Source organism: Tenrec ecaudatus, chromosome 10 (genome assembly GCF_050624435.1).
Source record: "Tenrec ecaudatus isolate mTenEca1 chromosome 10, mTenEca1.hap1, whole genome shotgun sequence".
In the NCBI taxonomy this organism is placed as follows: Eukaryota; Metazoa; Chordata; class Mammalia; order Afrosoricida; family Tenrecidae; genus Tenrec; species Tenrec ecaudatus.
The window spans coordinates 72642695-72659845 of record NC_134539.1 but is presented as its reverse complement, the minus strand read 5'-3'; the positions used below and the strand labels follow the sequence as shown (position 1 = coordinate 72659845).

Genomic DNA, 17151 nt, shown 5'->3' with positions numbered 1-17151 from the left:
AATGCCTCTTTCCCAGGCGTTGAGAATGCTGAGCCCCAGGCATACCAGACATTCCACTGGCTAAAAAAAAGTGGGGAGGTGGGGGTGGTATTTCAGGGGTAGGTGAAAGGGTCCCACCAACACTGACACTCCCAAGATGAAAAAGCTGCTCCCAACCAGCAGTTTCCTTGAGGTCCTCTAGGGCTCTCCTTACGGGGCGAAGAAGTTTAAAATTGGGGCCAGTCCTGCGGACTCCCTGGCCAGCTGCGCGAAGGCTGTCTCAGAAATAAGAGGGTTCCCACTGCGGATGGGCGGGGCGGGCGCCTCCAGTCCCAGCCCAGCGGAGGGGCTCCTGGAAGGCCTGCCTCTCCCAAGGATCCCCAAGGGCTGGACCCGAAGCCTTCAGATCCCTGCCGCTCCTCTTCCAACAGCCGTCCCAAAGTGTGCGGCCGCCTCCTCCCTTCCCATTCCCATCCTCCTCGCCCAGCTTCACTCGGACCGGACACCCCCAGGCTGCAGCCGCCCCTGGCGCGGCGCGCTCCGTCCCGGAACCTGCAGCTCTGTGCCCAGTTGGGCAGCTGCTCGGGCCGCTGTGCCTCCAGCCTCTCCCTCCAGGGTCCCCGCTGTCCCCGCCTTCGCGCTCCCTCTTGCCAGGAGGCGCTGGTCCCGCGGGCTGGCAGCGAACCGGAGCAGTCTGTCGCCGTTGTGACCATGATGTTAAGGGGCGCCCTCCTGGTGTTGCAAGGTAAAGTCTGCGCCCATGCTGGGGCGCAGGGGGTGCGGGTAGGGGGTACTCTCAGGACTCGTCCCCGCCCCTGCCGACACAGTTGCCAGACTTGGTTCTGAGCGGGGTGATCCCAGTCCTGGCAGACCCTCACTGCTTTCTGTGATTGTGCAGCGCAGAGGGTGGGCGCATCTCTAGGCCACCTCCCCCCATCTGCACTCCCCACCAACTTTCACCTGGTAGCCCCGGACTTCCCAGGGCGCCCCAGATGGTGCAAACACTCCCTGTCAGAGGCCGAACTGAAACTCGCTCTGTGCCCTGCAGCCTTGCAGCTTGCTGGAGCCCTGGACCTGCCAGCTGGGTCCTGCGCCTTTGAAGAGGACACGTGCGCCTTTGACTCAGAGTTGGCGTTCCAACCGTGGATTCTAAACGAAGAAGGTAAGGGGCTTCTGTGGAGAGAGCCAGACAGGAACTTTCTCTCTTGCTGGTTGGCTTTTTCACGCGCGCTCTCTAGGGGATAAATCCCATGTGGGGGTGGGGGATGAGGAGGGACAGGGAACTTGTGAGTCATCTCTTATCCTAGAATCATCTAGCCAAATCCTGGGGGGGGGGGGGGGTGGCTAGATGGCCCCGGGAGGCAGGGAGACCCATCCTTTGTTCACCTGGTGGGGAGTTTGCACCTTCAGCACCCCATAATAGAAGGGAGAGAAGAGGCAGGTCTCACTGATGATTGCACCCACCAGCCAGCTGTACAACCCCCTGGGAGGCCATCAGCCTTCCCGGTCTTCTCCAGGCTCATCTGTGTCCGCTGCGAAGGTGGCACAGGCGTGTACTCTTCCAGGTCTGCAAACGGGGTTGTGTAATCCCACGATGGGACTCCAGGGCTAAGACCTGGCATCCATGTTTGCCTGCCAGCACGTTGGCTGCCTGACTTCATTTATAATCCAGTGCTGGACAAGAGAGGAAACGGAGTCTTGGACCTTGTGCCTGACTCACTGAGCTGGTAGATGGTGGTCGCTTGCCTCACTGTTACAAATAGTTTGCATTCTGGAGACAAAGTGGAACCATGGGATCTTCTGAAGTACCTAGCGTAAAAGACAAAGTTAGCTCTCCAGTGCCCAACAGCAGATGCGAGTGTATCCTGTCTTATTCCCTTTCTTTCTTCCTGGTATCATGGCTATGTAGAAACTTGTTGCCCCAGCCATTCAGACTAGAAAATAGACGCCTTTAAAAATAAACTATAAAACAACCCACCACCACCCCAAACCCAGTCAATTCCAATGCATAGAGACCCTATAGGATAGAGTAGGCCCTATAGATTTCCGAGAGTGTAAATCTTTATGGGAGTAGGAAGCTTTATCTGTCTGCCATGGAGTGCGTGGTGCTGTCATACTGGTGACCTTGTGGTTAGCAAACCAGTATGTATCCTAATTTGCCACCAGGGGTCCTCTTTTCAAAGTCACTACACCATAAATCCAATCAGCCGAGAAATGACATAGGGGCCACATCTGACGTCCTCTGGCCACACAAGGGTTAGGAGACTACAATTGCGCAGCAGCCCAAGGCGGATTCCTGTGAGGCAGAGGTCAGAGGCGGCTTCCCCTTCCAACATCCCCTTCCAACCGTCTTTACCAATCCTGACGGCAACCTTCTCTCCCGTCTCCCTCAGGGCTCTGCTTCCCTACCGTGCTTGATAATCGGTTACAACAGCCAAATGGAACTCGAAGACAACACTCAGGATAAGGGGGTCTTGCTGGGGAAGGGCACAGGCTACTACAAGTCAGGATTAGAAAATATTAAGGATGCAGTGCTTATTCTCAGCCATGCCGGAAGGCACCTCTCTCTCTGGTCCTTGATCTGTCAGTCATGTGACCCTTGGCCTTTCCCGTTCTCTGGCAAGTGTAACAAAGCTCCTTTAGCGCTGATAAATGCCCCCAAGGAAACTCTATGCTGTAAACCAGCCTCCTGCCCAAGGACACTCAGTTTTACTCCTGGGAATCCCAGTGTTTTGTCTCAGCTCCACAGTGTGTTTTACACACACACGCACACGCACATGCACGCGCACGCACGCACACACACACGCTGGGGGCTATAAGCAGGACTGAAACTAGGTAAAGGAGGCTAAGGACAGTGAATGTTTTCTTAAATTTGGAGCCCCGGGTGCTTCAGTGGCCTCTCCTAGGCTGAAGAAATGAAAATCAGGATTGCTCCTTAAGTCAAGAACCTTGTCTCCGCCCCCCCCCCCCCCAACCTCACAGTCCACCTTTGGGACCATGGGCGTGCCACCCGTGACTAAGCACAGGGCCTCTCAGGACCATGGGGAGGGCTCTCTGCCGAGCTGGCACCTCTGCACCCGAGTGGCCGTTAAACGGGCCGCCCTCCGGGAGAACTGGAAGGTGCTGGCAGGAAAAGGTGATCAGGTTTACTAATATAATGCCGGCCCTGTTCCTTCCCTTCCTGCTTTCATTCTGATTTCTAACAGCCGCTGCTTTCTGGCTCAGGGCTGAGACTACTGGCTTGGTTGTAGACGGTAATTCATCCCCCTCTGAGCAGTCCAGGTCAGGGCTGCAAGGTCTAGGGCTTCAAAGGCCGGAACCGGGACATACCCGTCCTTGGGGTAGGTGTGTGCCAGCTGCTGCGGTGGACGGCTGAGAAGCCGTCACTCAACATTTCCATTCCAAACCAGTTTCTGGGTTGGTAAACAACAGAGAGATAATAAAAGGGGCTGAAATTTGAAAAGCCGTCCCCTGGCCTCTCCGCAAAGGCACTTCGCCTTGCTGCAGAACTGCTTTGAAATGGGCTCTGTCTGCCTCTGTGTCTTGGATCCACTATCAAAAGTTGTGGGTTTCCGATACTTCTGCCCACAAGTATTGGAAGCCAAAATGGACCTTTCTCTTTGCCCGTGGTTAGTAGGAGCCAAGTACAGTGGTGCGAGCCATGCTGATGCCAGAGAAGCAGTTTAAGGAGGAACATGAATCATCAAGAGACAGATTTCATGACAGGAGAATATGTCAGCGGGTAGTTTCAGAAATCCCCTCATCTCAAAATATCTCCCCAGCTGCTCAGAATTGTATTTGAGGTCCATTCCTTTGGCTTCTTTAGAGTCCCAAGCCACCAAACATCTCAGATTACAATCCCATTGTCTCAAGTTCATGGTCATGAAGGGCCTTTTAAAATATGCTGTATCTCTACTAGGCAGGGAATAGGTACATTCCGACGGCAGTGGGCTGGTTTGGGTCATGGACCACCACGGAGGCGCCCCGGAGAATGATTACTTGTGACAGGGTCCCCCCCCCACCTTGTGACAGGGTTCCCCCCCACCTTGTGACAGGGTCCCCCCACCTTGTGACAGGGTCCCCCCACCTTGTGACAGGGTCACCCCCCACCTTGTGACAGGGTCTCCCTTGTTGTATTATCTTGTTATAAATGGTTTCTCTTGTTTCCCTAAATTCCCTCTGCTTTCTAAAAATGTCTAACCTTTAAGTCATGTGTCTGATGAAGGTTTATACCGCAGATTCAGTACCCATTTAACAAACGCCAAACGAGTTCTTCAGAAGCCCTGGTGGTGTATTGGTTACACAATGGGCTGCTAACCTTAAATCAGCACTTTGAAACCATTCCCTAAAGAGACAGTGTCTCGGAAACTCACTGGGGCAGCTCTCTCCTGTCCTGTAGGGTCGCTATGAGTTGGCATCGACTCCACAGCAGAGAATTTGGTTTGGGGTGTTTAAACAAGTTATTCTGTGACCTGGGCTACAGTCTTACCTCTTTGCTTGATGCAGAATATTCTTCTTTTTTTAAAATCATCTTATTGGGGGCTCATACAACTCTTACCACAATCCATATATACATCAACTGTATAAAGCACATTTGCACATTTGTTACCCTCATCATTCTCAAAACATTTGCTCTCCACTTATGCCCCTGGCATCAGTACCTCATTTTTTCCCTCTCCCTCCCCGCTCTTCCCTCCCTCATGAACCCTTGATAATTTATAAATTATTATTTCGTCATATCTTACACTGTCTGACGTCTCCCTTCACCCACTTTTCTGTTGTCCATCCCCCACAGAGGAGGTTATATGTAAATCCCTGTAATCCGATCCTCCTTTCTACCCCACCCTCCCTTTACCCTCCCAGTATCGCCACTCTCACTAATTTGTTCAGGAAAGTGAGCTCCTTTCTGTCTCAAATTTGAGCTCACATCAGAGTTTTAGGTCTGAATTAAATCCAGAAAAGAGGGGGTGGAGGTCTGTTTTATTCTATACAAAATCTTCTTTATGAAGTCATTTAACGAATTTTTCAACAACCACAACAAACCAACCTCTTTATCCATTCACAATTCAAGGAAGATCGGTACCTCATTGAACAAAGCTCCTAACTGAAATTCATTGTTCCACTAGCTGTTGGATTGTTCCAATTCCCTACCTGTTCCCCCACCTCTTACCCACCTGCAGGCGTGGGAGCAGAAACCGTTTGACTGAGAATTCCTGGCGACCGTGCAGATGGTCTAGCTGTGGGACTGTTCGCAATACAGATGAGTCGTCAGAAGAGCTTTTGATCTTGCTCTCGGTGTCTGGACTTTGTGCTTTGACACCTATCGTCCACCTCTCTTGAGGATGTGGTTTGAAACACCAAGAGGAGGAAAGGGCCTACAAGAAGGCAGAATCCTCGCACTAAGTTAGACGTTTAAACACGAAGCAAACTGAAGAGGAAGGTGGCCAGGGAAATGACCCTCACTGCCTAGGGAAGCAAACTCACTGCCATCGAGTCAATTCTGAATCTTAACAACCCTGTAGGACAAGGTAGAACGGTCCTTGTGGGTTTCTGAGACGGTAACTGTTCACGGGGGTGGAACCTTGGCTTTCTCCCAAGGAGCTGCTGCTAACTGCAAGGTCAACAGTTAGAAACCACCAGCTGTTCCTATAAGGTCTCTACGTCAGCATTGACTCAACGGCTGTATGTCAAGGCAAAGAGTTGGTCATACAAAAGGGCATTCAAAGAGATGGTGTTTTCTACCATCTGTGGGGGGAAAGGATTGAGAAACTGCCTCCTATGGGAATGACTGGTCAGCCTTGGAATCCAAGATAGTGGATGAGTCCTTGAATCCAGCCATGGCCAAGGAGTGGGAGGTGTGTGGAGGAAGGTACCTTATTCACCTGTAAGCCTATGCTTCTATGTGTATCTCTTTCTTCATCTGAACTTGATCTTTCTCTTTTAAGGACACTCTCAGTTACTGAGCCTTGTGAGTTTCAGTTCTGCACTCAGTCATGTGCCAGTTATTATTAACAGTGAAAATCTGACTAATATTTCTCCAGGCCCAGCTGCAGCTAGCCATCTGGCCCCGCCTTTTGGTTCGATGTTACCTTTGTTTCTTGGTGTCTTAGAGCTTGCTGTGTAAAAATGCCACTCTCAAGTCTGGTGAGGCTGGCACTCAGCACAAGCTTGGTGTGTCTATGAGACACTGTTGACTCCAATCATTTGGCTTGTCGTTTCTGCAGGATTGTGTGGCATTCCTGGTGCTGCTCTGGCTACCACTGCTGTCTGGTTCAGGATGACCATTAGAAGTCAGGCCTGAGGTCAAGGTTGGTTCAGAACTAGGAGCCGAGCGAGGTCTTAGGCCTTTTTGGGATCATGCAGTGTACTCTCCCCCATGGTGTGGATCTGCACACTGAGACTTGCAACCGGTTACTGGGCGCATCAGTGGCTGTCCTGGGGCAGAACTTCATCTCCTTTGCTTTCCATTTGGTTCCAGCATTGTCGCTTCATTGGTATATCACATGTTAACCCAAATAATTCACATATTGGATCAGACAAATCTGCTGCACAGAGCTCTTTAAAGTGTGAGAGATCAGATGTCGCTGAGGACTAACGTGCGCCTGACCCAAGCCATGACATTTTCAGTCACCTTCTCTGGATGTGAAAATTGCACAATGAAAAGGAAGTCTGAAGAAGAATCGATGCATTTGCATGCTGGTGCTGCCCAGGACTACTGGAAGTACAGAGGGACTGCCAAAGGACAGACGAGTCTGTCTTGGAAGAATTATAGCCAGAAGACTCCTCGGAAGTAAGGATGGTCAGACTGCACCTCAAGTGCTTTGGACACGTTGTCAGAAGAGACCAGCCCCTGGCAAAGGCCATCAGATTTGGCAAAGTGAAGGGCCACTGAAAAGGAGGCAAAGGATGGGGCAGCAATGTTTCGTTCTCTTGAAACCACTAGGAGTCGCAAACAGCAAGGGGGCCCTTCAATAGCTCACCTGACAACCGATCCACAGCTGTGTGGTCATTAGGGCCTTCCCCCCACAAGGTATTTTGTAAGTGGACTAGGCCAATGCCTTTTAACAGCTCACTGTTCTGTTCCCTCTGGGTTGTGCTGGCCTCTGGGGCTTTCTTGTCCTGGCTAGACTGAATTGTCTGTCGGAAACTTTTCAACAGAGGCACGTGGAAGGACATGGGCTTCAAAGGTGCGGTGCTGCTGTCCTACCAAATCCACATGACATTGCCCTTGTAGATCCTGGGGGGAGCTGGGTTGCTAGCTGCAAGACTGCCAGCCCCAGAAAAGATGCACAAACTTGCAGAAAGCCTGGAGAGGGTCATTGTGAGTCAGAATCAACTCAATGGGAGTGGGTTTGATTGTGGTTGGGTTTTAATTTGGGATTGAGCAGTTTTTACTCACTCTGTAGGGAGTCCTACACGCCTATAAGCTTTAGCCTATAGGAATGGTCCTGGCACTTATCAGGGGTTCAAGAAATTCTTGTTGAATGAATGGATTAGGAAAACTATCACATGCCCATTTCTGGGTGCTACTAGTTCATTCAGCTCCTATCAAAGACAGTTATTCACTTTAGGTGAGAAACAGCTTCGTTGTGGTGGTTGAGATGGGCAGCTTGAATTAGAATCCAGGCTGTGCCCTTTCAACCAGTGTGGTCTTGGACAATTTATTTAACCTTTCTTTATCTTGGCTTCTGATATAGTTAAAGTTTATTGTGCCAACCTGGCTGATAAACACATGTGGGATTCATTGAAAGGCAGAGAGATAAATGGCTCCATGAGCCTAGCCTTTTGAGTTATCGGGGGTCTCTTGCTTTGTGATGGTCGGACCAGGGTGCAGCTGCCTTAGCCAGTTCCCTGCTTCAGCTGGCAAGGCTCACCTCCTGCAAGAGATCCCCAAGGAGAAGCCACATGGACCTACTCCGATGCAGTTCTGGGTGCTGAAGCAGCCGTGTAAAGACCCCTGCTAGCACTGAGATATGCTTACATACTCCTGAGATATGCTTGTCATATTCCTGATAAGATGTCCAAAGTATGTAAAATAAAGTCCTTCCATCCTTGCCTCTAAGGAGCAGTCAGGCTGTACTTCTTCCAATCCAGATTCGTTCATCCTTTTAGCCGCCCATGGTTTTTTCATTATTCCTCTCCAGCATCACAATTCAGATGCATCTATTCTACTGTCTTCGTATTCAATGTCCAACCTTCACATGCAGATGATGCAGTGGACAATACCGTGGCTTGGGTCAGGCACACTGTAGTCCTCAAAGGAACACCCTTCAATACACTAAAGAGATCTTGTGCAGATTTACCTCATAAAATATACCTTCTGATCTCTTGACCACTGATTCCAGGAGCATTGATTCTGGGTCCAAGTAAGAAAAAAATCTTCGACAACTTCAACCTTTTTTCCATTTATCATATTACCTATTGGTCCAGTTGTGAGGATTGTGGTCTTCCTGACATTGCGTTGTAATCCACACTGAAGGCTCCAATCCTTGATCTTCATCAGCAAGTGGTTCAAATCCTCCTCACTTTCAGCAAGCAAAGTTGTGTCATCAGCACACTACAGGCAGTTAATAGGCCTTCCTCCCATCCTGATGCTGCCCTGCTCTTCGTACAATCAAGCTTCTCTGATCATTTGCCCAGCTTATAGATTGAACACGTATGATGAGATGGTACTACCCTGATGTACACTTTTCCAGATTTTAAACCCTAACGTATTCCCTTGTTCTGTTCATGCAACTGCTTCTTCATCCATGCACCAGTTCCAAATGAGCACATTGAAGTGTTCCGGAATTCCCATTCTTCTCAAGGTTAGCCACAGTTGATTATGGTCCACACAGTCAATGAAACACAAGGAAACATTTTTTCTAGTATACTGTGCTTTGAGCCAAGATCCATCTGACATCAGCAATGTTCCTCTTGTTCCATGTTCTCTGCTGAACCTGGCCCGAACTTCTGGCAGTCCCTGTCAATGTCATGGTGCATCCTCCCCTGCCTCCTCTCACAAAGCCATTGCTGTCCAGTCAAGTCAACTTCAGGGCCACCTTATGTGTCAGAGCAGAACTGTGCTCTATAAGGTCGACAATGGCTAGTTTTTCAGTAGATTGCCAGCCCTTTCTCCCAAGGTGTCTCTGGCTAGACTTCAGCCTGCAGCCTTTTGGTTAGCAGCCCAGCACTACCCACGGAGTCCTATGGGACCAATACCCAAGCTAATCCCCCATCTCTCCAACTTTGGAGTAAATCTCTGATCCTTGACGCCTCTGTTAGTCTGAGCTCCTGAGTCCTCTTGCCAGGTCTCCATCTATTTGGGACTTAGCCTGCCTGGATAGGCCATGCCTGGCTGTTCCGCCTTGCCTTAACTCACCTCTCTAGAAGTAGGCACTGTCTGGCCAACTTCCTTCCTCAATACTCAGGTTGGGTCCCCACCCCTTCTGAAATGGGAGTTGCTACCCAGCTTTTGGCATGGTCCCCACCAAAGTGCCCGGCGATTTTGAGGACATTTCTGTACTCCATGGTCTCATTGTGTGAGGGGGGAAACCTTTGATGGCTGGCCTCAGATCTCATCCTCCAGGGACGGTGTTCTGTGCCTTGCACCCTGGGGTGTAGTTTGCATGTACCCTCTTGATTCTGTCCCTCGGCAGCCCCACTTTCTCTTTGCTTCAAGGATATTTGATTTTTTTTTTGAGAGGGTGGGTGACACCCACTGATGATGCTGGGCTGATGGTCCTCTCAGTGAACTGAGCCAGCAAATTGTCAGATTGGTCATGAGCATCCTGCCTGGTTGACCCTGGTGTTTACTATTCCCTCCCTCTTCCCCCCCTCCGCCTGTTTTTCATATGTCAGTCATAGTCTGCTGAATCCAAATAAGTGATTTATACACTCAGGACTCCTGGGTTCTAGGAGTGCTTGAACTACATATAATATGCATGGAGGAGTTCAAAAAGTTGATGGAAAAATAGAACCAAAAGGTATCAGGATTTTTCCATGAACTTTTGGAAACTTCTTTTTATGCATGTGTGTGTGTGTGTGTGTGTGTGTGTGTGTGTGTGGTGTGTATGTATATGTATATATGGATCTGTATGTGTCAATCAGCCCTGGCGGCAGGGTGGGTTACTCATCGGGCTGCTAATTGCAAGGTCAGCAATTTGAAACCAGTAGCTGCTTCCCGGGAGAAAGAGAAAGAGGAGGATTTGTACTCCTTTAGTGATTTGCAACCTCGAAACTCACAGGCACAGTTCAATCCCGTCCCACAGGGCCAGTATGAGCTGGAATTGATTCCATGGCAATGGGTTTAAATGGAGTGTGTATCTCACACACACATACACACACACACACACACACACACACACACACACGGTTTGATTGATTCTAGGGTGCAGCCAGGGTGGAGGACATGCATTAGGTGACAGCCAAACACGCTTGCACCCATCAGATGGAAGAAAAAAGGCATGCCCCTTTTAAAAATCCTTTCACAAGAGTTGCCCATAGGATAAGGTGACCAGACGTCCCGCTTTTGGCGGGACAGTCCTGATTTTTTAACAATTTTTCCCATGTCCCGTGGCATTTTTAAAAAGTCCCAGTTTTTGGAAAGAATGAACGACAAGCTAGGGTATACGGTTTTCGGCTGCCATGTGGCTATTTCACCAGGATATGAGTTTTATTAATGGTGTCCTGCTTTACCAATGTTAAAATCTGGTCACCTTACCATATGATAAAGCGAAAAACACCTAGCTTGGCATTCGGAACCCTTTGTGATTAGCCCTGAACTATCTTTCTGATTTTTCCAGTTCCTAATGTGCTGTTCACGAAAGCTGGCCCTTTCCTGCCCTGTCTTCTCCCTCAATTGCTGCTGTTGTCTGCATCTGGGTTGTCCTGTATTTTATTGCCCTGCCCCTGCTGATCCTGTTCAATTCCCAGCCATGTTTCAGACCCAGCTCCTTCTAATGCCCTTCCCTGGTTTTCCCAGGTGAAACGAGCCTCTCCTTTCCCTCACTGTCCATGCTTCTCCTCGCTTTCCACTTTATAAGCCGTGTGAACAGCTCCTTATTGGTAGCTCCACCCGTCCACCTCAGCGGAACCGGAGTCACAGCCTCCTCTCCGCCGTTGGCATGTTGGTGGCTGTTGGGGGGTGGGGGTTGTGCCATCCACTCGGTTCCCACTCAATCAGCGCTATGTGCAACAGAGCAAAACACTGCCCTGTCCTGTACTATCTCGCAAGTGTTCTTACATGCCAGCCCCCGGCAGTAGCCGCTGTGTCAATCCATCTGATGGAGGGCCTCCACTCTTTCCCTGCCCCACTGCTCTCCCAAGCACGCGGTCCTTCTCCTGGGACCGGTCCCTCCTGGCAACGTGTCCAAAGTACACGAGATGAAGTCTCGTCCTCCTGGCCTCTAAGGCGCACTCTGGCTGGACTGCTTCCCAGACAGATGTGTTTGTTCTGTGGGCAGTTCATGGCACTTTCAACAGTCTTCCTATTCTCCTTCAGTCTTCCTTATTCAATGCCCATCGCTCACATGTGTTTATAAGACGATTGGAAATACCGCGGGACACCTTCGTCAGGCACACCTTAGGCCCTCAAAGTAATATCCTTGCTTTTCTGTACATTCACACAAACAGTTTTAAATTTAATTAGCTTCTGAATTCCTTGTTGAACTTGATAGAAAAGGCAGGGGAAAGGAGAGAAAAGCCCCTTTAAACTTTGGGTTGGGCTTGCTAACCCTTCCTGGCAGAGGACTTCAAAGCCTGTGGAGGCTTAAGTTCTTTTTCCCAAATACAACAGTGGAGCAGAATCACAGCTTGCCATTTCTTGACCCCGCTCGTCGCTGACCTGCACACAGATAAATAGACCCTGGATTACTTGCGCATCAGGCCTGTCCGATTCCCTTGATGCTCTGCCATCACAAGCAATCGCCAAGCAACCGTGAGGGTGACACTGCTGGATCTCAAAAGCATTTATTTTGCAAAGAATGATCAGTCTTCGAACTAGTTCTTGGAAACTGTTCAATAATGCAGGTGTGAGACATCCGTGGGACCTATCAAGGTACCATTAAAAAATTAACCACACAAACCAAACTCACTGCCATTGAGTCGGTGTTGATTCCAACCCACAACTGCCCCGGTGAGTTTTTGAGGCTGTGACTCTGCACAGGGATAGAAAGCTCTGGCTTTCTCCCACAGAGGTGATTTTAAACTGCTGACCTTTAGGACAGAGTAGAATTGCCCCATATTGTTGAAGAGACTTGAGTCTAAAGAGGAGCAGGGAGCCTCCTCTTTCTCCCTGAGTGTGGCACATGACTCTGCTGTTTGAATCTCAGTGCCTAGTTCATAGCACCACCAGGGCTCCTTAAAATGCCACAGTCAGGAATGTCACTGGTATACCTGCCTGGTTCATTGGATGGGAGGGAAACAGAAGCCATGACATCAAAACCTCTAATTTTGGCACCTGGTTGGTTGGGTTACCACAGACGAGAGGATTTTAGGGAGCAACACCATGTTTGGAGTAGAAGATGTATTTAACTCTGAGTTGCTGGGGAATCATCCAGGTGGTAGTGTCCAGCAGGCCTCTGACTTGAGGCTCTAAAGGTCAGGTGCTAGCTGGCAGGGCTATGTCTGAGGGAACCTTCAGCAACAACACAGTGAGCAGAAAGGAGATCACACACGAAGAGTACCAGCAGTGATCGGAGAAGGAGGTGGGAGACAGAGCCTTGAACTCCCATGGAAAGATTGGGCGTAAACAGGAAGTGGGTGCATGAGAGAAACAGACGGATACAGACCTGTATCAGAAGAATTAAGAAAGTGCCGAGTTGCAGTAGCCAAAGGCATAAGAAGCTTCCAGAAAAGAGATGTGATCCACACAGATGGATGGTACAGTATGATATGCCTGTTGGTATGGACAACAAGGAGGTCCTGGGTGCTTGAAGGAGGGCCCTTTCTTTGGCACAATGAAGGCAGAACCAGAATCCCCTGCATAGAAAGAAGAATGGAAAGAGTAGATAGTTCTTCAAGACTTCTCAGCCAAGAAATGAGAACATAAAGGAATTCAGTGATACCTACAAAGAAATGTGAAATGAAAGTGTCTTTGTTTTAGGGAGGGGTGAACGTGTTTGCGTAGGGGGTGAGAGGAAGAAACCGTAAAAAAATAGATCCTGCCCGGGGCTGGGGCTGGGGAGGGTGGGTTGGGGGGAGCGCAGAAGGCAGCTTGCCACAAGCTCAAACTGTCCACTGGCCAACCTTTCAGAAGCTCAGGGAACCTGAGAAGCTCTTGGACCCCTGTGACCTAAGAGCCCTTTACTGAGTGGATCAAGGGCATTTGAAGGTCAACCTTCAAATACAATTTCATTGTATTGTAAAGGCAATGGATGTAGGCAGTTGAGCTGAATCTGTAGTCATTATGATGTAACCCAGACCTTGCTCATTTAAAACAAAGCCAAATCTTTCATAAGCGAGACCGGCTAGTGTTTTACCCATAAAAGATGGGTAAGCATTGTTACCCATACAAAATGGCATAGCGTATTCGTTTATTTGGTTGGTTTTTTACCCTCAGTAAGTCGAAGGATGAGAAGGGTCTGTGATCTGTGGGTGGCGTTTAATAGCATTTGAAGCCACATGTATTGCCATCATCTTTCATCTCCACAACGACCCTATGGCTGGTTATTGTGAGCATTTTAAGCATGAGGAAGGGTGGGAGTCAGGGATTGAGATAAGGTGCCCACAGGCAGCAGAGTGAGCGAGTGGGAGAGTCTGGATGGCACTTCAAGGACACCTGGCTCCAAAGACTGTGAACTTCACTTGGCTTGGGGCTGCCTCCCACCAGCGTGAACAGAATGATGCCTTTGTTCGTACTGAAGGCAACTCAAAGGCAGGCAGACCCGCAACGTGTTTGCTGTTCTCAGGACCGTGGGCGGCAGTGATGACTCAATGGTAGAAGGCTCTCCTTCCAAGGGGGAGACGCTGGTCTGATGGTAGCCAGCGCTTCTCGTGTGCAGCACCACGCACCTGTCAGTGGAGCTGGCTTGTTGTGACCCTGAACAGGTTTCAGTGGAGCTTCCAGACGAAGCTGGACTAGGAAGAAAGACCCGCTGATCTTCTGAAAAGTCACCAGTCATGACCCTACAGATCACAGCCGTCCAAATGACCACTGACGGGCATGGGGTGCAAGACTGGGCAGAGTTTCCTTTTGTTCAGGGGTTCCTATGGGCTAGGCAGCAACCGGGGTAGCGGACAGAAGGACTTCTGCACTATGTGTCTGAGGCCCCAACATTGCAATCGCCTCCCTTGTATTTTCTAGGGCTCTTCTCCAATCGGAGCCCTGGCAGCATAGGGTCGCATGGTCACTATGAGTTGACCCCAACTTGATAGCAGTGAGTTTGGCTTTTTGTGCATTCTCCAAGTAGGGTGCCTGCCCTGCCGTACGGTGCATGCAGAGTGCACTCTCAAACAGCCAAAGGGAAGCATGCTTTTACTTATATTTTCCCCCATAACAGATTAAAGGGTGCTCTTGAAGCCCTTTGAAGAGGAGACCTATTCCCGCCTTGGTGTTCAGCATAATCTTGTGTCAGCGGAAATTGACAGCTTGCCCTAAAATGCTTTGGCAGTCTTAAGGAATACTTCTCCACTTCAAATGCATCGATTCCTACCGCGAAGGATTCTTTTAAAAAGCAACACACAGCTAAGTGTGTTTCGGCAAGCTGGTTGCGCTACTAGGCAAGCATTTGAGTCCCTCTTCATTCTATTACTCTTAACAGAACAGCAGAGCTGCTATACAGCAGCGTGATATAGAACAGCGAGATGCTTAGAGAACTTTCCATTCCTTATTTGAAAAACTTTTGCTTCCCTGCCAAGAAGTGCTAAAGTGTTATTTGGGCCCCATGCTCATAATGAAGGTGACTTTAAGATGTTTCCATGTCACAGGAAAGCTGCTTCCTTCGCTTATCAATAGTCCATGACGAAAACCACCTACTTCTCAAACCTCCATTGAAAACTTTTCTTTTTAAAGCAGCGCCTTCTATTTTTGTGACCTTGGGGGCGGTGGGGGGGGGGAGTATAGGGTGGGGGAGGCCAATCTGGGCGACTGTGAGAGTTTTCTTTTGAAGTGTTTTGACCCTGCACCAACCAAATTTAAAGCATAAGCTGCAGTCAGTCCTCTGGATTTTCACTCCAAGTCTTGAAAATTCAGAGTAAGCATCTGAAATCATGCCATCCTTGTGGAAAACAGTGCCCTTTCTCTGCAGTGCTCATGGGGCGATGGGGAGTTACATCTTCGTGTCTTTTCCTTTAGTTTTTAAAGCATCATCGCTGAAGAGCAATGCCCTTTGAAACTCATGTTGGATGTATAGGAAAACTGAAAACAAAGTAACCCTAATAGATAGCACTCGGTCTCTTCTAGCCGAGTTTCAAATCTGTTGCCAAAATTTCTGATCCCTCTTCCCCCCCCCCCTTATTAACCCTACAACAAAAAATACACACTGTGTACACATGGTTTGTGAGGAGCCCTGGAGGTGTAGTGGTTACATGTTGGGCTTCTAACTGCAAGGTCAGCAGTTTGAATCACCAGTCAGAGAAAGATGAGGCTTTGTCCTGTGAACAGTGACAGTGTCAGAAACCCACAGGGCAGGTCTAGCCTGTCTGGCAGGGTTCTTATAGGTCAGAATTGACTTGATGGCAGTGAGTTTGGTGTAACGCGTGGTTCTGAACTGGATATCATATAAGACAAGGGAAATGATGTTGGAGATCCATCCAACGATGCCTAGGAATGGCCAGAGGCCTGCTTCCTGTTTCATCTTGGGCTTGTGGACAAGGATTTAATGTACTTTGCAGACACATATACTACTCCCACCGAGTGTTTCCATCTCAGAAACTCACAGAAACAGTTCTACCTTGTCCTCGGGGGTCGTTATGAGTCGGCATCAACTTGATGGCAGTGAGTTTTCAGGTTTTCTATTCTTTAAAGAGTCTTGACCTCTAAAGACGATTGGGTTAGCTCCAGCACATACAAACCAAGTTCTTAGATCTTCCGTTTAAAGAATATGTTGCTAAATGACCTACGAAGTCTTCATGACTGCCATGTTCATGTGTGCATGGCCAAGTGACCCCTGGCCTGTCAAGGATGCTATTAGGCTTCTTTGGGGGAGCGGACAAGGGTGGCCTAATTGTAAAGCCACTGAAAATGTACAGCTAAATTGCCATGGCTAGGTCCCTACAAGCCTCCCGACAAGTTCAGCTCCTCACCAGATAAAAACTGCTCAGCAATGAAAAGGGTATGGAAATGGCTTAGATTTTTAAAGAACCCCTTTCCTTCATCCTTTGGGTTATCAGGAAGTCATTTATAATTTCATTAATACGTTCCTGTTATAAATACGCTCAGACACATTTATGAGCAATTTACTGTTGAGCATGATATTACCCGAGCAGTCTAAGACTTTATGGAAAATTAACAAGTCTTGGAAAAATAGATCATGTTCACCATCAATCTATCCAACTGTTCAGGGAATCACAAACATGCAGAAAAGGTGCTGGGTGAGAAGCTCAGATGATTGAAGATCTTATCCTTGAAAATATGGGACAAAGAGAAAGCACTGAAGAGCAAACTGCCAGCCTTCAGCATTTCCATCGTTTGCCTTGGTCTCCATCCATCCACCAGGTGTCTTGCAGGATGATTTACCATCAAGGGACCCTCAGCTGGAAGTGGAGGAAGACGCCTGACATGTTTTATTTAACTGGAGAATGAACATGTCCGTGATTATTTTAAAATTTGTATCTTCTCATCCCATTTTTTTCAGTTACTAAGACAGAGCCCCAGACCACAGTAGCATTTATAAGTACATTGTCAAGTGCTGGGTGAGGATGTTGACCTGAAACCAGGGAAATGAATAGAAATAACCATAGTGTTCAACATGGATTGGAATTACGTCATGCCGGGCTCTCTACCTTGGACATGCTCCCGGAAGAGGCCAGTTCTTGGGGAAGGTCATTGTGTCATCTACTCAAAAAGGTAGTGGGTCCTCTGGAAAGAGGAAACCCCCGGAGAAGGATTTGACCCCAGGACACAGCAGTGGTGAGGATGGCAAAGGACACGACAGTGCTTCGTTCTGTTATACAATCAGGTGGCTAGGAGTTGGCACTAACTTAATGGCACATAACAGCAACTGGGAGAAAGATGGGGCTTTCTGCTCCCAC

At 48.9% G+C, this 17151-nt stretch overlaps 1 protein-coding gene across 1 annotated transcript in view; it reads left to right on the top strand.

Annotated features, from left to right (window-relative positions):
* The first annotated feature begins 366 nt into the window (after positions 1-366).
* The window catches only part of MAMDC2 (MAM domain containing 2), a 205021-nt gene continuing 188236 nt past the window's right edge, over positions 367-17151 (top strand). Inside the window, exons 1-2 of the mRNA XM_075559075.1 lie at positions 367-724; positions 1028-1141. Coding sequence (XP_075415190.1) covers positions 691-724; positions 1028-1141 — 148 coding nt within the window. The 5' untranslated portion in view covers positions 367-690. The remainder of the gene's footprint in view (positions 725-1027; positions 1142-17151) is intronic.